General features: G+C 38.1%; 2 protein-coding genes across 2 annotated transcripts in view; both read left to right on the top strand.

Moving 5' to 3' along the window:
• The first annotated feature begins 986 nt into the window (after positions 1-986).
• Positions 987-9,398, top strand: LOC141798381 (porphobilinogen deaminase-like). The gene is made up of 14 exons (XM_074680293.1): positions 987-1,216; positions 3,364-3,417; positions 3,978-4,050; positions 4,294-4,343; positions 4,776-4,831; positions 5,391-5,468; positions 5,648-5,725; positions 5,866-5,941; positions 6,070-6,183; positions 6,259-6,297; positions 6,480-6,599; positions 7,083-7,136; positions 7,251-7,337; positions 7,431-9,398. Exons 1-14 carry the CDS (start codon positions 1,193-1,195, stop codon positions 7,602-7,604), a joined length of 1,077 nt encoding a protein of 358 aa, XP_074536394.1. The 5' UTR covers positions 987-1,192; the 3' UTR covers positions 7,605-9,398.
• Positions 9,399-16,930: 7,532 nt separating this feature from the next.
• igsf11 (immunoglobulin superfamily member 11) overlaps positions 16,931-22,631 on the top strand; it is a 60,237-nt gene continuing 54,536 nt past the window's right edge. The window contains exon 1 of the mRNA XM_074679223.1: positions 16,931-17,488. Within this exon, the coding sequence (XP_074535324.1) occupies positions 17,407-17,488 (82 nt within the window). The 5' untranslated portion in view covers positions 16,931-17,406. The remainder of the gene's footprint in view (positions 17,489-22,631) is intronic.

The following is a 22,631-nucleotide window of genomic DNA, read 5'->3' on the forward strand; positions in this document are numbered from 1 at the left end:
TTATGACGTTTTATATGGAAGCCAATTTGTGGGGAAAAAAAATAAAATCTATTTTAAAAAGTTTTATTTTCTATATTATTATTATAAGTAGTAGTAGTAGTTGTTGTTGTGGTAGTAGTAGTAGAACTATTACTTGTTGTTCTTTACTTTTCCAGAGGAAACTTTGTATTTAACATGTTGTGTACTTTATTAATATTTAAAACGATTTATTTATTTATTTATTTATTTATTTATTTATTTATTTATTTATCTATTTTTGCTTGTATCTTCTGTTGGGTTTTTGATGTGATTTTTGGCATTTTGCCATTCTTAGGTCTTCTGTGGTTTTGGAATTAGAGTTATTGAGTTGTATGTATGCTTTTGTTTGAATGTATAGCTATATTTGTATTCAGTCCTGCACCTGGTTTCCTTTAATATTTTTTGTTATTCCTTTACGTTGAACTTCAACATTAGTTTTAAATGACAGCAACCCCAGAGACTTCTTCCTTGAACCATTTTCTCCACTAGATATCAGCATTTAAACAGTGCTTGGGACACGAGGAGGCAAACTGCCAGTTGTGTTTAGTCAGAGGGAGGATGTTGCAACACTAAATTTATGTAATTTGCACTTTGCATAGTAATAGACACAACACTTTACAAGTTTATATTCAGCACTGTTTATCTTAAATACATGCGTAGCACACAGGAAACGCTGTCAATAAAGTCATTCATGTTATCTTTTACATTTGTTTAGTTGCAGCTCTCTCTGTAACTTATTTTTCTATACCTGGAATAAAAAAAAAAATCCGTATTTAAAATTTATACAGGAAAAGTTACAAAACTGTCATTTAATTTCACTGCATGGGTCTTTTCCTTTTTTATGCACACTTTATGAATCAACAAATGTATTTACAATACAACGATGTGCAAAAAACATTCATTTTAGGTATATAGCATATATACAGTATAGAATGCATGTTTAAAGTGTTTTGGTTTTCATGTGACACGCAAAGCGACTACCTGAGGAGGAAGCTGACAGACGGAACAAGGAAACGACCTCTAGCCGGTCACGTGTTCCTCCTTCATTCATAGTGACGCTAGTTTGAGGAGATCTGAGATTCCTTTCAAATTATCGTGTTTTTAATGGAGCCTGTGATTCAGAAAACGAACTGTTAATTCGTGTTTTATCCACAAACTGAACCGGACCAGCGACATGTCTGAGGAAGCAAATTCTCCGGTAAGTTTGACCTGAACTGATCAGGTTGTTAGCCTCTGGAAGCATGCACGAAGCTCATTCAGCGCCCGCTGGTATTTGGAGCGCGATGATTGGTTAATCTTTGTGTCTGTCAAATGTTCCTGTTCTCCCATTGGATAACAGAGGAAATATGACGCTTCTGTCAAACGTGCTCTAGGAAGGAGCTAGATAAAGCAACTGGAGAGATAGAGACTCAGTTTGAGTTTTTGTATCACTTTGTTTGTTAATAAACTGATTTTATATAGTGTCGTGAGTTAATATAATGTAGGTACAAACGTTTCTCGGCAATCAAACCACAAGTCTTCGACAGCTGTTCCCTCTTATCTTCAGACCCAGATACTTTGTTGGTGTCACGTTAAACCTATAACTATCTTTAAATGTTAAACAAAATCATGTTTTGAAAACTTTTAGTGACTTTCCCGTTCAATTAGTTTAAATATCTGCAATCCTGCTTCTACGTGCCTAGCATCCTTGTCTTGTCCCACCCTCTTTCCTAACGCGTGTTTTGACAGCAGTTGGTCTCAGATTCAACTGTAATTCATATTCTGCGAAACAAACGAACACAGATATGACAGTTTATCAGACTGAGTGCTGTTTTCTACGCTTCATGACTTATTGAATGGAAGTGTGTGAACTCCTGACAAGAAAAAGATACGCTCATGTGAAAACGTTCGTTAAGGATCCACAGTGACCAAAACAGAGACAGTGGAAATAAAGGAAGATAGCCTTTTGTTAAATATATCCTATGTATCAGACACAAACCTACAGAAGAGACAAGTTACAGTGTGATTCACTTAAAAAGGTGCACACAAGAACAGATTCCTTTTCACTAAGTACAATATTGGTCTATTCAGATGGAAACACCTCTAAAATAGATTTAGTTGTTTTACTAGTTAATTGCAGAAAGTTTGGCTGTGTCTGGCCTCTTCTCTTTTTTCATCTTTTTCACATAGATTTTTATATATTTATTTTTTCATTTATCAAGACTCTCTTTTTAGCTTATCCCAAGCCTACACTCCCTCTGCAAGGCATAGATTTTAAGAAATTGTTGTTAATAACTTGCCTCATTATGTGAAGCTTAACTAAAATGGCAAAAAAAAGATGTATAGTGTACATATGTTGAACATTCGTGGTATGATCCAGGAAAAAGATGTTCTCCCTCATATTCCAGGGGTGGATGATTTAATACCCCCGGGTAATTCCAGTAGGGACAGGGTGAGCATAGTGTTGCATTCATGTGGCGTCAGGTAAATCTAAAAAAAAATGAGTTAACATGTTGGAAAATGCATGTGAATGTTATTGTTTGTGTCAAAAAACATTTAATTGATTTTTGACCTCTTTGAAAATGAGATAATTCATCCCACGGGGCTATCCTGCCAATAAATGAATTTATAAAATATCCATCAACTTTTTGCCCAAATATTATTTGGGTATATGGTTTTAGAAATTTGATGACTTCTTATGAAAGTGACTTAGATTTTTAGAAGTTATTTATGTTCATGTTAAACCTAATTTTCCAGGTTAAAAGCACCTAATCATACTGAAGTCAGTAGATCGACCTTTCAACTGGCCATCAAGGTGCACATGAATGCAGCATAAACCTTATACCAACAAGCTGTTTACGATACCAGAATGTGATCTGAAAATGAAAAAGTTTTTAGTGGCTGGATGCTAAGAAACATAAAACTCTTCAAACCACAGAAGACTTAGTGACCACACCTCAAACTCAGGACAAATCTTCAGCGCCCCTCCCTGCCTTTAATAACGGACTCTATGAATCGGCGCTCTTATCTTTTGAAGCAGAGATATCTTGGGGTGGAGGTCCTGATGAAGGAGGGGGAGTGTATTCCAGTAAAAGACAGCTCTGTTCAGTATCTTGAGTCTACATGACCTCAGCACATCTCCTTACTAAAGAGACACAGCAGGCAGACAGAGGACACAATAGGCCGCACAGTGCATGCGCTCAGTGCAGACACTCAGGATTATGGAAGAAGGACCTTACAAGTACATCAGGGTGAGGCCAGCAGAGAAAATGCCTTTAAACCAGTTAAAAAGGAGGTTATTCCTGTTTTTAAAACCTTTAGGTGTGTTATCACAAAGCCATATCAAACCCTTTCTTTTCCTCGCAGGATGGGAGTGGAAAAGTCAGTCGGGTCATCCGGATCGGGACCCGTCAGAGCCAGGTACAGATCTCCATTTGAACCATCGGCCTACATTTCACTCTGATCTGTAAAATACTTTAAATGTGTGACTTTCAACAGGGTTGAGCTTGAGTTAATGTGAGCCTCGGAGCCTCAATGTGAGGTTTGAACCTGAATAAGAGCTGAAACGATTCATAGACTTTAAAAAAGGATTCAGTCAGTGATTTTTTAAGCATCAGATAAAATAAATAATAACACTTTACGGAGTTTGTGATGGAAAAGTAGCTAAAAGGCCTTAAATCAGATATTTGTTTGTTAAAGGCCTTACTCTCTTTTTCTGTTAAAGTGTTAAATTGTCGTAAATGAATTTTTCCTCACAATAATCTACAGATTTATTGAGCTCTGTTAATGATGATCCATTTGGTTCTGTCTCTGGGCTGCTTCAGGCTAAGCAGTGAGATGTCCGAGGCTCCTCTAACACAGATAACAGAGCTGTGACTCTCAGATAACTGTGTCTCAGTCTGTCTGGACTGTAAAATAATTTTCTAGACCGTTGATACGATCCAGTTGAAGTCAAGCTCTTCTATTTTCCTCTGTTGCAGCTGGCTCGTATCCAGACTGACAGCGTGGCCGAAAAGTTGAAGGAACTGTACAGCGATGTCCACCTGGAGATAGGTGAGAGTCACAGCAGCCTTTTTTTTTCTGTCAGAGGATCCTGTTCAGGTGTTTCAGCCTCATTAAGAGCCTGATCCATTCATCTGTCAGAGCAAAAATCAGACTGATAAAAGTTACACTCAGGCTCCTCCTGAATTGAGGATTTATTGATCACTAAAAACAAAGAACGGTATTCATGTAAACACTGTCAGAGGTCTGGACAGTCTCTAAACTCACCTTTATGTCATCTCTCGTCTCTTTCAGTCGGCATGACCACGACCGGGGACAAAATTCTGGACACAGCGTTATCGAAGGTGAGACTTGTCATGACAACCACAGATCAGCGATTTCTTTAAAGAGGTGAAGTTGTGTTTATATTTCAGGATTATATGGTCCCTCTGATAACTGCAGCGTGATTTACAGATCAAACATGCTTTACTGATCTCAGGCTGCTGTTTTTAAGAGCCCCAGCCATTCTGTTGCAGTGCTCCAAACTCATTTTTGGCTTCAACAAATTATGAATTAGCCCGTTTTAAGGGAATTCTCCATCTGCCGGTGTCACAATCTGAAAATCACGTCTTGATCCCGCTGAATTCTCATGTGACTTTGTGAACAAGCCGTTCAGAGCACCCCGAAGTCTCGTCCTCATCAGTCGACACAAGTTTACCTCACTGTTCGAAACTGTGACCAAGTTTAGTTCAAACGTCCAACATTTTGACTCTAAAGTTTGTCTTTCTTTGTTTCAGATTGGTGAGAAGAGTCTGTTCACCAAAGAGCTGGAGAATGCTCTGGAGAGGAATGAGTGAGTGCAAACAGAGCCATGTGTGTGTGACAGCACACAGGCTTCACACACACACACTGTGAAGCATTAAAACTGAACAGTAGTCTCCACTCAGACTTTAGCAAAGCTACAAAAAGAAACACCACATGCTTGAGAAGCTGAAGAACAACTCAACGACTAACCATCTCCACTGTCACACCTCTCCTTCTGCCTTGAACTTAACCAGCCTTTGTTTGTGTGTGTGTGTGTGTGTGTGTGTGTGTGTGTGTGTGTGTGAGTGTGTGTGTGTGTGTGTGTGTGTGTGTGTGTGTGTGTGTGTGTGTGTGTGTGTGTGTGTGTGTCTGTCTGTCTGTCTGTCTGTCTGTCTGTCTGTCTGTCTGTCTGTGTCTGTGTGTGTCCCTGTCTGTCTGTCTGTCTGTCTGTCTGTCTGTCTGTCTGTCTGTCTGTCTGTCTGTGTCTCTGTGTGTGTCTGTGTGTGTCTGTGTCCCTGTGTGTCCCTGTGTGTGTGTGTGTGTGTGTGTGTGTGTGTGTGTGTGTGTGTCTGTCTGTGTGTCTGTGTGTGTCTGTGTGTCCCCTTTAGGGTTGACCTGGTCGTTCACTCCCTCAAAGACCTTCCAACCACTCTCCCTCCAGGATTCACTATCGGGGCCGTGCTTAAGTGAGTGTCACACGTGTAGTGTTCAGTGTGGAGCTCAGTCTAAATCAGTCACTTCATCCCTTTATTTTTCACTCTGTGTGTGTTTGTAGTGTTTGTGGTTAAGCTTTTTGTGGTTGTTTTGTGAGCAGCTCTAACCTTTAGTAACCTCCTGATGTAGTGTTACTTCCTGTTGCCTGTAGGAGAGAAAACCCCCATGATGCAGTGGTGCTTCATCCCAAACATAAAGGGAAGACTCTGGAGACTCTGCCCGAAAACAGGTTCAATCACACAGGCCCTTAAGCTCTCTTTGTGTTCCTCTCTGTTCATACTGAGGATAGTATCACTTCATTGTGTGTGTGTGTGTGTGTGTGTGTGTGTGTGTGTGTGTGGGTGTGTGTGCGTGTGTGCGTGTGTGCAGTGTGATCGGCACCAGCTCACTGCGCCGCGCCGCTCAGCTAAAGAAGAGGTTCCCCCACCTGACCTTCAAAGATATTGTATCCTTTCAGAGATTTTCAGAGTCAGTCAGAGCACTGAGAGCAGGAAACAAGGAGCTGAGCCACAAACACCTCATTTCTCAGTGTCAATACCTGTCCCTCTTTGTTTTCCTGAGCGTCATTTTCAGCGTGGGAACCTGAACACTCGTCTGAAGAAGCTGGACGAGAAGGAAGACTATGCTGCCATCATCCTGGCTGCTGCCGGCCTCAGGAGGATGGGCTGGGAGAGCCGGATCAGCCAGGTACCAAGAGTCCTCCATGATCTGAAGTCTGAGGAGATATTTCTCATCTGACAGTCTAATCTTTGTCTCTGCTAGGTTTTGGAGCCTGAGGACTGTATGTACGCTGTTGGACAGGTAAGAACGAGGTGCTGAAACACACCACTGAGCTCGAAGCAGGTCTGATATTTGAAACCTGTGAAACAGAATTTTAACCTTTCAACCTCAACGCATCTGAAACGCATTGATCTGTTTTATTTCAACAATTTTAGTGAAATGTGTGATTGTTTCATTTTCTGTGTGTGTTTGTGTGTTTTCAGGGCGCCCTTGCAGTGGAGGTTCGGGCCAGAGATGAAGATATCCTGGAGATGGTTTCTGTCCTCCATGACCCTGACACAGTGCTGCGCTGCATCGCTGAGAGAGCCTTCCTCAGACACCTGGTACACACTCACACACACATACATAGACACACACTGTCTAAGGGACTTGTACACACGTAGCTGGGTATGTTCCAAAACAAATAACCCCCTCTCATTCATTTAAAAAAATTCTTTCATCCACACGCAGCCGGCAAATCTGCCGGTAAGTGCGGCTCAAGGCATGCCAAACACAAACTTGGCAGTGTTTTCCAGATGTAAAACCTGTGCCAGCCAATCAGAATGAGCCAAGTCATTCAGCTGTGACATTTGAGAACTGAAAACTCTGTTGGCCAACATGTACACAAAACCATGAAACCGGAGTTTTCCAAAATCTTCACTTTGGCTAGAAAACATCGTCTTTAGTGATGTAAAACTGCGGTTTCGTGCTGCTGACAGGCCTAAATCTATGAAAACATATATGGTTTCCCAGATAACCTGCTACATGTGGACATGGCCTAGAGTCTTAGTGCATGGATGGTGAGCTGACTGTGTTGTGGTTTGTAGGAGGGAGGATGCAGCGTTCCTGTGGCTGTTCACACACAGCTGAAGGACTCTCAGGTGAGAACGCTCCACTAACACCAGGAAATAAATGTTTCCCCGCCAAATTAAAACACCAAAGTGATTGTCTGAATGTTTCTGCCTGAGCTCAGAGTGTGTGATACTTTCCTGCAGCTCTACCTGACGGGGGCTGTGTACAGTCTGGACGGATCAGACAGTCTGAAGGAAACTATGCAGACAAATGTTGCTGCTGCTGAAAAGGTAACAGCTGAGAGCCCAGAGTGGACGGAGCATGTTGCAGGTCTTTTTGACTCTTTTAATAAACTTTAAATGTATGATATGTGTGTATGCCAGAGCTCTGAGGGCGTTGACGAGCGGCTCCAGCGAGTGGGAGTCACAGCCACAAAGATCTCCGGTGAAGCCCAGGACCGGGCTGAGCGGCTGGGGGTAGACCTGGCCGAGTTACTGCTGAGCAAAGGAGCCAAGGAGATCCTAACAGTGGCCAGGCAGCTCAACGATGCCAGATAATCCTGAGGGGGTGAGGGGCTTGGAACACATGTTTGAGTTTAGTTTTTACTTACAGAGAGATAAATGCTAACTTCCGCAGATAAATAGTGGAGGATTTCAATCACTGCTGGGAACCAAAGCTGCTGAAAGGAGCAAGTCTATAACTCTCCTGTTTGTGGTTCCTGCCTGTTCTTCAACGCAGAACCTCAGAGAACCTTCTCCTGAGCCATGAAGTCTTCCTGGTACTATTAGAGAAATACCACACTGCCTTTAAACACACTAATGGCTGTTAAAGTATCATCACTGACTGATGTCCTCACTATTTTTAGATCATCTCAGTATTTACTTGGAAACTCTGCATCCTAAAAGATCTTCCTCATTCAGTGATGTCACGCTGAGGCTGAGATTGAATCCTGACATCATGTTATACGGCTGATAAATAATCCAAACACATGTACACAATAGTGAAGATAAACGCTCATGTAAGATTATAAAACAGTAAAATATAAACCTCTAAGTTAGTCATAAGTCAGTCAGATATGACTTCTACCTCCTCACCTGCAGTACCTTCTCATCCCACCAGGGGGCTTCAGTTTACACTCTCAGGAGCCAAACAGACTCGTTCATGTGAAACTCGAGATTCTGTCTTCAGACTGTAACAGAGTTTGACATGTGAACACTCATTTTGCTGACTCTAAACCAGAGGGAAGCTCAGTTTGGTTCTTTAATGGAGACACTTCTGAGTGTCAACAAACAATTCAAGCTAAAGTGATGAGAATAAGAGCAGATAAATAAGAGTCATCATCAGACATAGTTCTTAAATATCTGACTCTGGCCTGATTTAATCTCCTGTATTTTCCAACAGAAGATCTGACCTCATATTTAGGGTTTATTTGTCACATTTATGTGACTATTTGATAAGCTGATGTCTCACAGACCGTTTATAAGAAGAGGGCAGAGCCAGACAGACACTTCATGACCCAGAGTGATTATTAAGGTGAAACTTTAATTTATCAGGATGTTAATTCTGACTTCAGACCAATCACAAACACACTTTGAACTTCAAACTCAGAGCTGTGAGTGTTTTATCATCAGAGACAGCAGCTCTAAGCATCCACTTTCTTCATTACTTCTGTTTTATTCTACTCATCTTTCTACATCACGTTTTAATAAAGAAGAGCTCAAACTACAAACTGAGACTATGGAAATGTTTAATGAGGTCATAACTTAAAATAAGAAGTTTCTTTTATACTCAGACTTCTGTTTTTAAACACTGATGTCCCCCTGCTGGCTCATAGAGTGAAAGTCACATCCACTTAAACAGTCTGTGGGATTTCTACATCATAATCATACTTAATGAGATTAAAGAATATCATTTTACAGGTCTAAAATGATTTAAAATTTAGTGTAGAGCTTTTGTGCTCATGTAAAAGTCAGAAAAATAAAGATGAGCTTTTATATTTGCTGTAATAAAGACAAGCTAAACAGATGAAAGTGTTTTCATGTAGTTTCTATTGAAGTGCCAGCTCAGTTTATGTTTCATTTGTGCCTCAGATAAATGCAGATCTGCCTTGAGGACGGTCAGTCATCTTCTTTGTTTCAGTTTACTCTCAGCACACTCTCTGTGATGGTATATTTTATTTGTGTTATTATGAATGAACCACTTTAAATGTCCACCTCCACTGGAAGTTAGTTAACTTCAGCCATGTTTGTTTTAAAGCTTTAATGAATGTCTGAATGAACAAATACATTTGGTTTGTCTCTTTATGTGAACATGCAGAATAAGTCAAAAATAAATGTCAATAAAACCGTGGAGTCATGTCCAGATTTTGTGTCCTGTTTTAATGGGGTTAACTGACTCATTTTATTAGATTTGTGTTAGATTGTGTGATAGGAATTATAAATAATGTCTACAACATGTAAATGCTACATGAAATATATACTATATGTTGACAATGTATTCTTTGAAAGTCAGGATGTCAAAGCTGGCTTGCAGTAGCCTTTCAGTTTGGGACTGTTGCACATTTCCTGTTGCTTGTCGCTTAATTCATGACTTCAAAACAACCATCTTTTTATATCCTTTTAGTATAGAGCTTAGCTTTATGTGTTACTAGTCTTTTGTCTCTCTGAGGCCACCTTATCTCTTCCAAATGTCAACACTAAGGAGTCCAAAGCCAGCAAGTCACTTATGACTGTGAACAGAGTTTGTGGTTTCTGTAGCCTCTACTCATAAAACGTCAAAGTTTCAGTGTGAATCCAAGCAGCGTTTCCCCTTCATTGAAAATGTAGTTTCTCCTTCCATAGGAGACACTACGACATTGAGTCAGAAGACAGATTAAAAAACTAGCATCTTTATAAAGTCAGTTTGTGGACGTAATGGTCGCGCTGGTTTAGCTCAGTGGTTACTTCGAAACATCAAATCTTTCAGGTTTCGCTGTTCTCCATCCTTCCCTGGGATCGAGCCACGGGTGCTGTCCAGCGTTTTTACCTCCTGAACCCCAAAAATGTGCCACAGTACCCAAAAAACAAGACTCACAAACCCTTTTTAAAAAACCTAAACCTTTTTCCGGACTTCTAAAGATATATTGATTGATTCTCTGTAAAAATCAATCTTCAGAGATTTATAAAGATCATTATGATAAAATTAAAAAATAAAGAAAAGATCAGCTGAAAGGTTTGGCTTTTTATTGTCATCACTTATAAAATTATTCAGGTTTCTCCTGGACAATATAAATAGGCTTACGGTCATTGTCATGTGACTATGTGAGCTAGCTAAATAATGCCATTTGGTGACAGAAATTTTATTTTTATATTTATAAAATATAAAATGTTAAAAAATTAAAATTAGAAATATGTATTTATAAATCCAATTTTGATTACGCTTCTGGTGTTGGCTTAGCTCAGTTAGGCTACTTCGACCATCAATCCTCCTCCAGGATTTGATGCAGTCCATCCCTCCCCGGGCGCTGTCCGGCGCTCTCGGCACCTGAACCAAACTGTGCTCTTATGTTATCTTTATCTGACACTCCATGGTTTCATAGTTTCAGTAAACATGTTTAGACATCAAGCATCTTAATAAAGTCAGTTTTTGGACCTGATGGTCGCGCTGGTTTAGCTCAGTGGTTACTTCGAAACATCAAACCTTTCAGATTTCGCTGTTCTCCATCCTTCCCGGGGATCGAGCCACGGGTGCTGTCCAGCGTTTTTACCTCCTGAACCCCAAAACTGTGCCACAGTACCCAAAAAAGAAAGCTCACAAATCCTCTTTAAAAACAAGGACCTTTCTCTGGACTTCTAAAGATATATTGCTTGATTGTCTGTAAGAATTAATCCTCGGAGATATAGGGCCTAGCTAAAGATCATTATAATGAAATTAAAAAATAAGAAAAGAAAGGAAAAAAGACCAGCTAAGGGGTTTGGCTTTTCATTGTCATCACTTATAACAATATTCAAGTTTCTCCTGGACAATATAAATAGGCTAATGGTCATTGGTCGTAGTCGCGCTGGTTTAGCTCAGTGGTTACTTCGAAACATCAAATCTTTCAGGTTTCGCTGTTCTCCATCCTTCCCTAGGATCGAGCCACGGGTGCTGTCCAGCGTTTTTACCTCCTGAACCCCAAAACTGTGCCACAGTAACCCCAAGAGTCACTTCTTCTTAAACAGGTTGAGCATACGTGTTTGTAATTTTTTTTTTTGACTTAAATGTTAACTTTAGTCTGGATTATTTTAGGATAATTTATAATTCTTATTTTAGGATAAAGACACTAGAGACAGTGCCCATAGTTCGACCCCGGGTCGGATTGGAGCGCATCAATCCCTCCTTGAGGTGTCGATGCTCGCAGTAACCACCGAGCTAATCCAATGCGGATGTCTGCTGAGAGAAACAGACTTTAAGAAGTCTAATCTGACGCTGGGACAGGGAAAATAGTGCATGGTGCAAACTGACAACCGGCTTTAGTTCTTTTTGTTTTGTGAACACCAAGAATCTGACGGGAAGAGGAATTTGCTGCGTATTTCAGAAAAAAAAATCACTGGACAGCTCCCGTAGCCCGATCCCATGCAGGGAAGGATGGAGATCAGCGAACTCTGGAATAGTTGATGTTTCGAAGTAAACACTGAGCTAAACCAGCGCGACCATCAAGTCCAAAATCTGACTTTATGAAGATGATAGTGTTTCAATCTGTCAGAGAAATTGAGCCTGGACTTATGAACCCACCCTATAAAACCATAGACTGTCAGCTAAAGCTAAAATAAGAGCACACTGAGAGTTTGTGAATTAAAATGTGATTTTTAGTGTTTATTCTTTCGAGAGTACGGAAGCGTATTGCATTCACTTGAAGAAAAAAAAACAACTCAGGTTTTTCAGAGTAATTTATTCTTCGGTTTGTTTTTTGTGGTAATTAATTTTGTTTTTCAGATTAATATTTTTTTATTGGTTTGTTTTTTGTTATATTTTTTTCTGTTTTTATGAGTATTTTTTGTGGTAATTAATTTTTTTTTTCTGATTAATATTTTTTTATTGGTTTGTTTAAAAATTAGCACGAAAAACGGCAGGTTGGAGGTTCTCGCGGGATTTCGAAGTAGCTCGATACTTCAGGAAAAAAATTACTCCTAAAAACAGGAGGAAAAAAAATTACTCATAAAACAGAAAAAACTATAACAAAAAACAAACCAATAAAAAACATTAATCAGAAAAACAAAATTAATTACCACAAAAAAAAATTACTCATAAAAACAGAAAAAATTATTACAAAAAACAAAACAATAAAAAATATTAATCAGAAAAACAAAATTAATTACCACAAAAAACAAACCGAAGAATAAATTACTCTGAAAAACCATAGTTGTTTTTTTTTTCTTCAAGTGAATGCAATACGGTTCCGTACACCCGAAGGTTCGAGCCATCAATGTCATCACTTGCTAATTAGTCCAACTCAGATATTTGTTTCATTACTGGATTATACATAAATATCTTCTTCTCCAACTTTGCTCTCATTTTTTTTCCGTCAACAGACTTAATATTGATGTCAAGAGTAAAATGTTGAATGTCTACTGATTTCTACTGTTGATCTTAAATTGTTAATTGGATTTTCTATCATGTGTTAACTGTGAGGTGATGGACACAACAGTTTAAGGAAAGTTATAGGTGTGGTAAATGGTTTTGACAATACCTTTCGATACTCTAGTTTAATACACATATTCTGTTCATTCTACATAGGATTCTTTATCATTCTCCTCATACATTTATCTAACAACTTCCTAAAGACTCAGGGTAAATTTAAACATACAACTAATCTCTTAAGTAGAATACATTTCCTCTACTCTGGTAACTAATGTTCAGAATAGCTAACCTTTTAAGTTCTTCCCTGAGTGCACATTCCCTTTCATCTGTGTTCATAATTGTATTGTACCTTAATATATTTAATATATTATTTCTATATAAGTATAAAATACCGAGTTACCAAGCTGAAGTTAGAAGCTAACAACCCCTCAAACGTTGTGAGGAAGTAACCTAAGTTATTACTTTATTTCTCTTTACTTCCTAAGAAGGCTCGCACTGTTGTTTTAAGACAGTCAGAGTAATTTCAGTTTCTCTTTCTTCTCCTTTTTTTTTGTTTTGTTTTCTCTTCTTAGTGTTTTTTATTTGTCTAAGGGAATGGATAGCCAGTTGAAGGGTAATGGGAAGATTCTAGGGAGAATGGGTTGGGTTACTTGGGGGTGCTTTTCACTTAGATACCATATGACTAAATCTGTGATACTGAAAATGTTCTGGTCAAAGTTTACTGATGCAAAGTAATGCAACCAACAACATTTTAAAGTTGGAATGTTAGTGGAGTAAATAATCCAGTTAAAAGGGGGAAGGTTCTGGCTCATCTGAGGACACTTGCTTCGGACATTATGTTTCTACAAGAGACCACCTGAAAAAGAATTCTCATGGTAGATTAAAAACAAAATGGATAGGAGATATATACCATTCAACTTTTACAGCCAAAGCAAGAGGCACGGCTATTCTATTCAGAAAAGGTGTTCCCTTTACGCAAAAGAATGTAATCACAGATAAAGAGGGTCGATACATCATAGTAATAGGAGAAATTTACAATGTCTCTCTCACTCTTGTTAATATATATGCTCCTAATACAGACAATCCTATATTTTTTCAAAAAATCTTTTCATTGATCCCTGATATTTCCCAAACAAATCTTGTTATTGGTGGAGACTTTAATACAGTCCTTGATACTTACCTTGATAGATCCTCCACAAAGAGAATTCCAAGGAATAAATCAAGCGAATTCTTGAACACCTTCATTAATAACACAAATATTCTAGACGTATGGCGAACATTGAACCCAACAGGGAGGGACTACTCATTTTATTCATCAGTGCATAACTCCTACAGTAGAATAGATTATTTCTTAATTGATTCTAAACTTGTGCCTTTCACAGTGAATACAAAATATCATAATATTGTGATATCTGATCATAGCCCTCTCACATTCTCGGTGCATCTGAACTGTATAGATAAACCCCATAGGTCTTGGAGACTGAATCCTCTTTTATTCACAGAAAATAAGTTCTGTGAATACTTGAAAACCCAGATGTCGATATATTTTGATATGAATGATATTCCCGAAACTTCACCTTCAACTCTTTGGGAAGCTTTTAAAGCCTACCTTAGGGGCTGTGTGATCTCATATGAAGCTTCAAAAAAGAAGGAAAATATGACCAAGTTGAAAGATCTAGAACATCAAATAAAACTACTGGATGAAGAGAATGCCCAATCTCCTTCAATGATGCTGTACAGAAAAATTGCAGTACTAAAATATGAGTACAATAATGTAATGTCAACAAAAAGAAGTAAAGCCTTCCTCTATGCCAAGCAAAGATACTTTGAATTCAGTGACAAGCCACAAAAACTTTTAGCTAGACAGCTTAGAAAGATGGAAAGTAAGCGGACAATACACAAAATTAAAGCTAGGGACAGTACAGTACTAACAAAGCCAAAAGATATTAATGACAGGTTCCTTGAATTCTATACCGAACTATACACCTAAGCCATCAGAAACTTTACTTTTTGGTTAGATACTTCACTACCTTCACCTAACTGGCTCAAGATGGAAAAAGAAGACTGTAACCCATATTCCATTGGTGCAATCTTGCTTACCCCAACTAGAACTGGAATTAAAAAAGTGCTTTACAATAACAACCCCATAATACACAGTTCACTACGTATTTGGAATCAAATCAAATCCAATCTTAAACTTGAATCTTTATCTCTGGCCCTACCGATCCACAAAAACCCCACTTTTGCCCCATCTATTTTGGATGGGATCTATTCTACATGGAGTAGAATCGGTATACATTGTATCAGTGATTTATATATAAACAACTTGTCTTTAGGGACTCAGGGATTTATGACAATGTTATTCATTGTGAGTGGAATCCAAATTTTAGTGTAGGTATATAGGTAAGGAAATGTGTATGTATCTGTGTACATGTGTGTATATATGGATATGTATGTATATGTGTATATTTTTGTGTCTTCTTTTTTTAAATTTATTTATTCAAATTATTTATTTATTTATGTTTTATTTATTTAAATTATTTTATAATTTGTTATTATTATTATTATTATTTATATAAGTGTATGTGTATGTATGTATGTGTGTGTGTGTATGTATGTATGTATATATGTATATATGTGTATGTGTGTGTATATGTGTTTATGTATGTGTGTTTGTATGTATGTATGCATGTATATATATGTACTTTATTTATTTATTTATTTATTAATTTTTTTTATGTGTATATATGTGTAAATAGATGAAGAAATATTCTAATATGTATATACCTCTACAACTGAGCCCTCTAGATCCCACTCCACTCTATTCTCCCGCTCCCCTTTTTTTTTTCTTCTTTCTATTATTTTTGTAATTGTTTGCACAACTGTTCGGTGTTTCTTATTTGAAGTTTATTATTTGTTAAGATATAATAGTACAACTGTATCAAGGCTAAAAAGAGACAGAGATGTATATTTGGAATGTATGGGATATGAATACTCATTAAAAAAAATCTATTAAGTAAAAAAGTGGAAAATGGAATTACTTGTATTATATTGCATTAGACTGCATGCTAAGTTATTCCATCAATAGATTGTGGCAGTGTATGACACGCCATTAAATTGTTATGGTTTTGTTGTTGTAATGCCATCTCACTCCAGTAGGTGGAGGCAATGCACCATATACTGAGTCCCACCCGCCTTAAACAGAAACAAAAAAAAAAAAAAACACGATCATGATTAATGCCGTGCATTTTGAGAAACATGTGGGCTAGACTGGCCAGATGCATGCCAGAAAGTTTTCCTAAATCAGGTGGAAATCCGTTTATTTTTGACATACAGCAGATTTAGCTCCTCTCACATATTACGTGGATTTTTGTCTAATAATTAGGCTTTCTAGTCCACTGGGCGGTGTCAACGCTGCCGTGGTTCTTACTCTTTCCCTGTTTTTCAAATTATCTTCACACTTTTCGTGTAGTTGTATGTGACTTCAACAGGTACGTCCTCCCATAGCTTTGATATCCGCCCCTCTGCTACAAGCTGAGGGTGGGTGGGGGGAACCCTCCTTCTCTTTTGTTCGCTCTCGCGCTCGCCCTCTCTCTATCGCTGGCGTCAGCGGTCTCCAGGCAACTGCCGGGCTTGAGCTCATCTCAATCAGCCTCATCGGAACGCTATCAAAGTACAGAAATACGGGAAGGCCACAAAAGGAACTGGTTTGACTTACCTGACAAATAAAAGCGCACTGAGTGGAAACCTTTTTTAAATCTCCAGTGAAGGTCTAACCAAAGGAAACCTCCCCCATCCACCTGTGAAGGAATTTTTGTGAGAGGATTTCATCTCATACATTTTCCAAATACTTGATTAATTTTTTAAGACGATATCACGTCTTTAACAAATCCAAGTCAATCAAATTAATGTACTCAATTTCCAGGTTAGCTTTCTTTATGATCAACTTAGCTTTGTCCCGGCCCTATCTCCCCTCCCAAAACACACCACATACCCACACTCACTCTGTCTTACACACACACACACACACACACACACACACACACACACACACACACACACACACACACACACACACACACACACACACACACACACACACACACACACACACACTCATTATCCCCTAGTTTGTCAAAATCTTCGGATTAATGATACAGCTATATATCGTTCAAGTTAAATGTGCCAAATCCAGAAAAAAATGTCCCACAAATTTCCCCCGACACAACTGACCTGCTTCTCTGATATTTTAATTTGAAAGGCGACAACCGGAAATGCCATAGCCAACACCACTTAATTTGCTCCCCGTTCGGCTTTTCTGCATAAGAACAGAAACGACACATCAAGCAAACTAGCGGCGAATACGCGGAAGATGACAGCTTTATGTGCTTAGTCTTTAAGTCACTGTCAGATACGACTATGTTTTGCGTTTGATTGCGGTTGGACTTAATATCTTTGCAAGCTTGCACAAATTAAGTGGAGCGGTCGAGGAAAGAAAGAAGTGGCCCGTGGCTACCAAAGGAAGGGGGATAAGGCGGAGTTTGGGGTAAACGAATACAGGTTTTATACACATGCTGTCGGCGATTTTTCCCACACTATTTCCAACACATCTTATGCTTTTTTGGAGAAATGTCGTTGGTGCACGCTGCGTGACACCCGAACTGCGTTCATGTCTCGTGCCCCTAGAGGGATCAGTTACTTTTCTTCAAGGGAACTGTAAGCAGAGCTGAGATTTAACAAAGGATAGTTGGATAAAACTCAATGCATGAACAGCTACGAACGATGGTGAAGTTCCACAACTCAGACCTCTGGATAGCCTGGGTGGTCATTTTCTTCATGGAGGGTGAGTAATGGAGATGATTGTAAACTTGTTTTTCTATTCCTTTCTACTACACATGGCACCTCATCAACCAATAGTTGTTGTCCTACCACTTCAACAACTTCAACCTTTACTTCTGATAAAATATGATTTTATAATAATAATAATAATAATAATAATAATAATAATAATAATAATAATAATAACAACAACAACATAAATAAACTAGGCTACATGGAAAACAAATCAAATGGCATAAGTACTTTCTGTCACGTGTACTTATTCACAAGCCATCTGTATCAATTCTGCCAAAACAGATGTATCTGGAAATATAATGTCCCTCAGGTTCAGTGTCTTTCCTGTCAAAGCCCCCCTTAATACCGTATGTTTGGATCAAGCTGACAAATCCCAGATATTACCACAAAACTAAAGCACTGATTCAGATTGACTTCTCTCTATAAACCACCATGGCAGATTACTCCAGGAGCACATTTGATTGTGCACAACCTGATGTTCTCTTATTTGGCTGTTGTATTCTTTTTGATTTTTTTTCGTTAGACTCTCTGTGACCTCTCACAAACATGGAACAACCATCTAAACAAATCTTAATGAAGCATCACGGTCAGAGAGTCTGTGTTGAAACAGATATAAGAGAGAAAAGATAACTTGCGGTGAAAAACAATATACAACGTCAAAAAAAACAAACAAAAAAAAACAAACAACACAAAACACCCATTAATCTTGCCGAGTTTTGCACAAGTAAATAGTTTTGACAACAGCCTACTGTTAAAAATGCATGGAGATTATGTAGTACAAACACAAAAATATACACATTAAATTCTTAATGTCTCTTCCAAGTGTGGTCTGTACACCCCACACCAGAAATAAAACCCTCAGCCTTTATGACAGTAAAATTACAAATCTGCTTCTGACTGAACTCTAAGAACGAATCACTCAGCTGATTTAACTCAACAGCTCTATTAAATGGCCTTACTCAGGGAGAACTGCATTTGCCGGACAGTTTTTCTCCCTCTCCCTTTGGGTCCCGGTTAAGAGCTGCCAGTGTTTCTATAAATACATTTGAATGCAGCAATGTCTGTATCTATTGTAGTTGCTTGCGTTGTCAGTATAAACTGACCTCAACTTTTTTTGCGACAAATTTGTTGGAACGACCTGTTAAAGACGTTAAAAACAAGATCCTTTTGGGTAATGCTGAGGCTAAAATCGTTTTGATTTATTGTACACATACTTTCCACAGAAAAATATTTCAGAGCAAAAGAGTGTTTCGTGGTGTGGATATTCTAAACTTCTCAGATTTTGTTTATGGCTCAGACACATTTTCTGGGAAACAAGAGAAAGGAGTTGAGTTCTGTGAATCTGAAAAACAAAAGTCAGACAGCAAAGAGAAGACAAAATACATCTGTGACTAGCTATACTCAGAAATTTTGTAACTGTCCTGCTAGGATTAAAAAACAAACAAAAAAATCTTCTCATAGAAACGTAGTGAAGAAGCTGCTTGGTTTAAATCTGCAGTTCCTAAAACTTGAAGATAAAGTTTTTCAAAGTTGCATGAATAAACAGTAGAGGCCCTATGCCGATGAATTAATTGGTTCTGCTGTTGTCAGCACAATACCCTGTCAACACAGACTCAGAAACATTCACTCCCTGATATCCCAACTTCAGTGATTCAACTAAAACAACCCACAAGGGGTGCTGCTCAGACTGATCTTGAATGTTAAGTAGGACAACAAATTAAACATGCTGTGGATCTGTTTTAATTGTACTGCAGAGCCACCCTTTAGCTCTGAGTTGCAGGCTCATGAATACATGACTCCTAACAAGGCGTTTGTTTTGGAAAATGTTTAATACACACAGTTTAGCCTTTAGCTACTGCTCTGTCACTCTCCTGTTTGGCTTACTTCTTCTCTTCTGTCCTTTTTCTGTCTGACAGTTAGGCTCCTGTGTCCACCATCGCTACAAAATTAATCACTGAAATTGTTTTCGTTAGAGAAAAACACAGATCTCTCTCCTTGCTGCTAAAAGTTGTCAGCCAGCGTGGTGTTGTCATAGAGAGGTGCAGTCAATCAATCTGGTCCTGCTTGACCCGACAGAGAAGTCAAGGAGACGCATTTCGAAATGACCTATATAAGTGCTGATAATTTCATTTTAAAGTGTGGATTATGATCCGGCATATATCTAGAAGGGAGACTTTTTCAAGCTCACTTAGAAACTCCTCACAGGGACTTAAATTTCAAGTAAAGGTAGTGACTAAAACTTATCTAATACTCATGTTTTTTTTTGTCTATTTTTTTGGTTTACTGCCAATAGGTCCTGCGCAACATAACGATTTAAACAAACTTGAGTGTTTAGTCTGACTCAAGGCTACATTTGTCCTAGTCTGGAGTGAGTCCGGGGAAAAGATTGGACTAGGAGTGTAAAAATCAAAGGAAAACAAACAAAAAAATGTATGTTCTTTTGTTGATATAAGGAATGGATGTTTGCATCACAGCTGTGTTTGACTACATCTCAACTAAGCTTACTAAACAGACTAACTAAAAATGATAACATGGGAAGAAAAGAAGCATATCCACTATGACACAAACTTAAACATGGGGAGGTGTCTTGCTTTTAGGAACCCTGAACAGCTGTAGTAATGTCGAGTCACACTGGCACAAAACACACAGCACTTTTTGTGTTTTTGTAAAGATAAACAAATCACATTTTGTGCTTTGGGGTAATAAAAAAGAATGCGAGACCAGAGAGAGCAGTGCAACAATATCTTCCTTCTTCCTTGATTTTGTCACTGGGTAGATCTTTTTGTCTTAAATCCTATTTTAACCACAGTGTCAGGTTAAGAATATTCTTCAGTCAAATTCAAACTGATACAGAGTGGTAAATGGTGAATGCTCACAACCCAAAAAATATCCTGTCTTTGTCAGTAGTATATGAAAGGTTTTGCCCCCATCCCCCTTATATGCCTGCCGCTAAAAAGGAGCAGCTGGAACAAGAGTGTTCGACAGATGGAACTTTCCACCTCGATTATTTTTCTTTCTAAATATAGACTCTCAAAAAATTAAAAGACCTCTGGGATCACTTCGAAAGTGCATGTGTGAGCATGCGTTTGCTTGTGTATAGATGATTAAGAGAGACCCAAAAAACTTAGATGATAGGGTCCTGACATGATTGTGGTAGGAACAACCCTGGATTGAGTATAAAAAAAATGATGCCACAAATTTGGAAAAGAATGAACACAGTGTTCCCCTGGTTTAAAAAACTCCTGGGCACTCACTGAACCAGTTCCTGAAGAATGCACAACCTGCCGTGCTGTTGGTCAAGCATCACGGGCAAACATCTAAAGTTGTCAGTTTATAGGGTTTTAGGGAATGGTGCCCTGAGGTTTTGGCACTGGCTATACCTAGAATTAAAGTAGCATCCTCAGTAAATCATGAAACTTCTATAAACGGGATGACGATAAAGCAAAAATTGTATCTATCTTTTTTTCTTTAACTACATTTAGGTTTGATGAATGAGAGGCACTTTTAGAAGTTTCATTAAAAAAGAATCATTACACGGTGGTGGCTTTGCACCTTTTTTTCTCATTCCTTTACTTCTAGCATCAAAGACGCCTTAAGACTTAATGAATTGACTCTGCTGTGGCAGAGTTATATATTTTAGAATAAAAGCTATAATTGTCCATTCATGCAATTTTATTCTTTGATGTATGACTCAGACAAATTTGTGCAATGATCTCCAAGATAACCTTGCTTGAATCAGGAGCAGTAAATGCTCAATATCATGAATTCCATCCACAAGATTTGAACCTTCACTTTTTGGATGAAATGTGAAAAAACAGTCTCACTCCCTATGGTATGACAAAGCAAGTCCACAAAGTAGTCGGTTTGCAGTTGTTATGTTATACAACAGTATCTTGGTTTGTCATCCACAATACTATTGTACACTTAACACGCATAACTATATACTGTGACAGATTGTACCATTTGGATGAGTCCATTATCCCTTTAGAATGTGCGTGCAAAAAGCCTTATACATATTACAGGAGGATGTCTTCCACATGTCAGGGCACCATGAAAGATCTTCTTGAAATAAACATTTGAGCTTTAAATGCATTTGAGATTTAACAGGGTCTTTTTGACAGGACTCTGACATCACTTACCCAAGAGATATTTAGAGCATGAGGGTAAACTAAAAGGTAGGCCTGACCATGTCTTGGTCAGGGTAATTTAAAAGAAAAAAAGAAACTTTATATATATATATATATATATATATATATATATATATATATATATATATATATATATATATATATATATATATATATATATATATATATATATATATACTGGTCATTATTATTTGATAGAAATTGAAGTTCATTGTTGTCTAAACACTTCAACATAAACAAGGAAGTAAAAAATGCATTTGTATTCAATGAACCCATCCCACAACTCTGGGAACAGTCATTAGATGTGCCCGAGAATCTTGAACAACAGCATAGCAGGTTGTGCATTCTTCAAGGCCTGTGCCTTGAAGACTTTTAACACTGAGCTCAGTCTTCTCCGAATATCTGATATCATTTATTAATTCTTAATCCCAGGATGGTTTCTACTGGCATCATCTCAGGACCCCATCATCTGAGTAATGTTTTTTTGTTCACTCACCATGTTGGCAAATACTCACTTTGAAATTTGTTAGTCTTTACTGTTCTACCAGATAGCCTATTTTATTTTTTTGCACTATTCTTGACAGGACACATTTGCGTTTCTTTGCCCACAGCCAACTGTTTGGCTTATTTGTCCGTAATGTACAAGAGACAGTTATTAAGTTTTTGCATCTTAGTTTTGTATAACTTTTGGGTCATTCCAGAATTCAAGGAGATTTTGAGCTTCAAAAATTTTTCAAAAATAAACCTTATTTATGTGTTACATATTCATGAATAAAAGCTAAAAAACTGTCCAAGTCTGTATTAACCCAGCTTGATTGGTGCAGTTTACACATCAGTGGCACAATCTTTATAACATGTTTTATCTGTTGCTGCTTGCTATACTTCGTGCAACCACTCAAGAACATGAACAAAGTAAATTAATTGATCCCTAAAATATAGTTTTTTGCCATTAACAAAAGGAAGTAACACTCTCTCTGAATTAGT

This window comes from Halichoeres trimaculatus, unplaced genomic scaffold, assembly GCF_033239565.1.
Source record: "Halichoeres trimaculatus isolate MK-OKI-2021-1 unplaced genomic scaffold, fHalTri1.1 fHalTri1_scaffold_9, whole genome shotgun sequence".
Classification (NCBI taxonomy): Eukaryota; Metazoa; Chordata; class Actinopteri; order Labriformes; family Labridae; genus Halichoeres; species Halichoeres trimaculatus.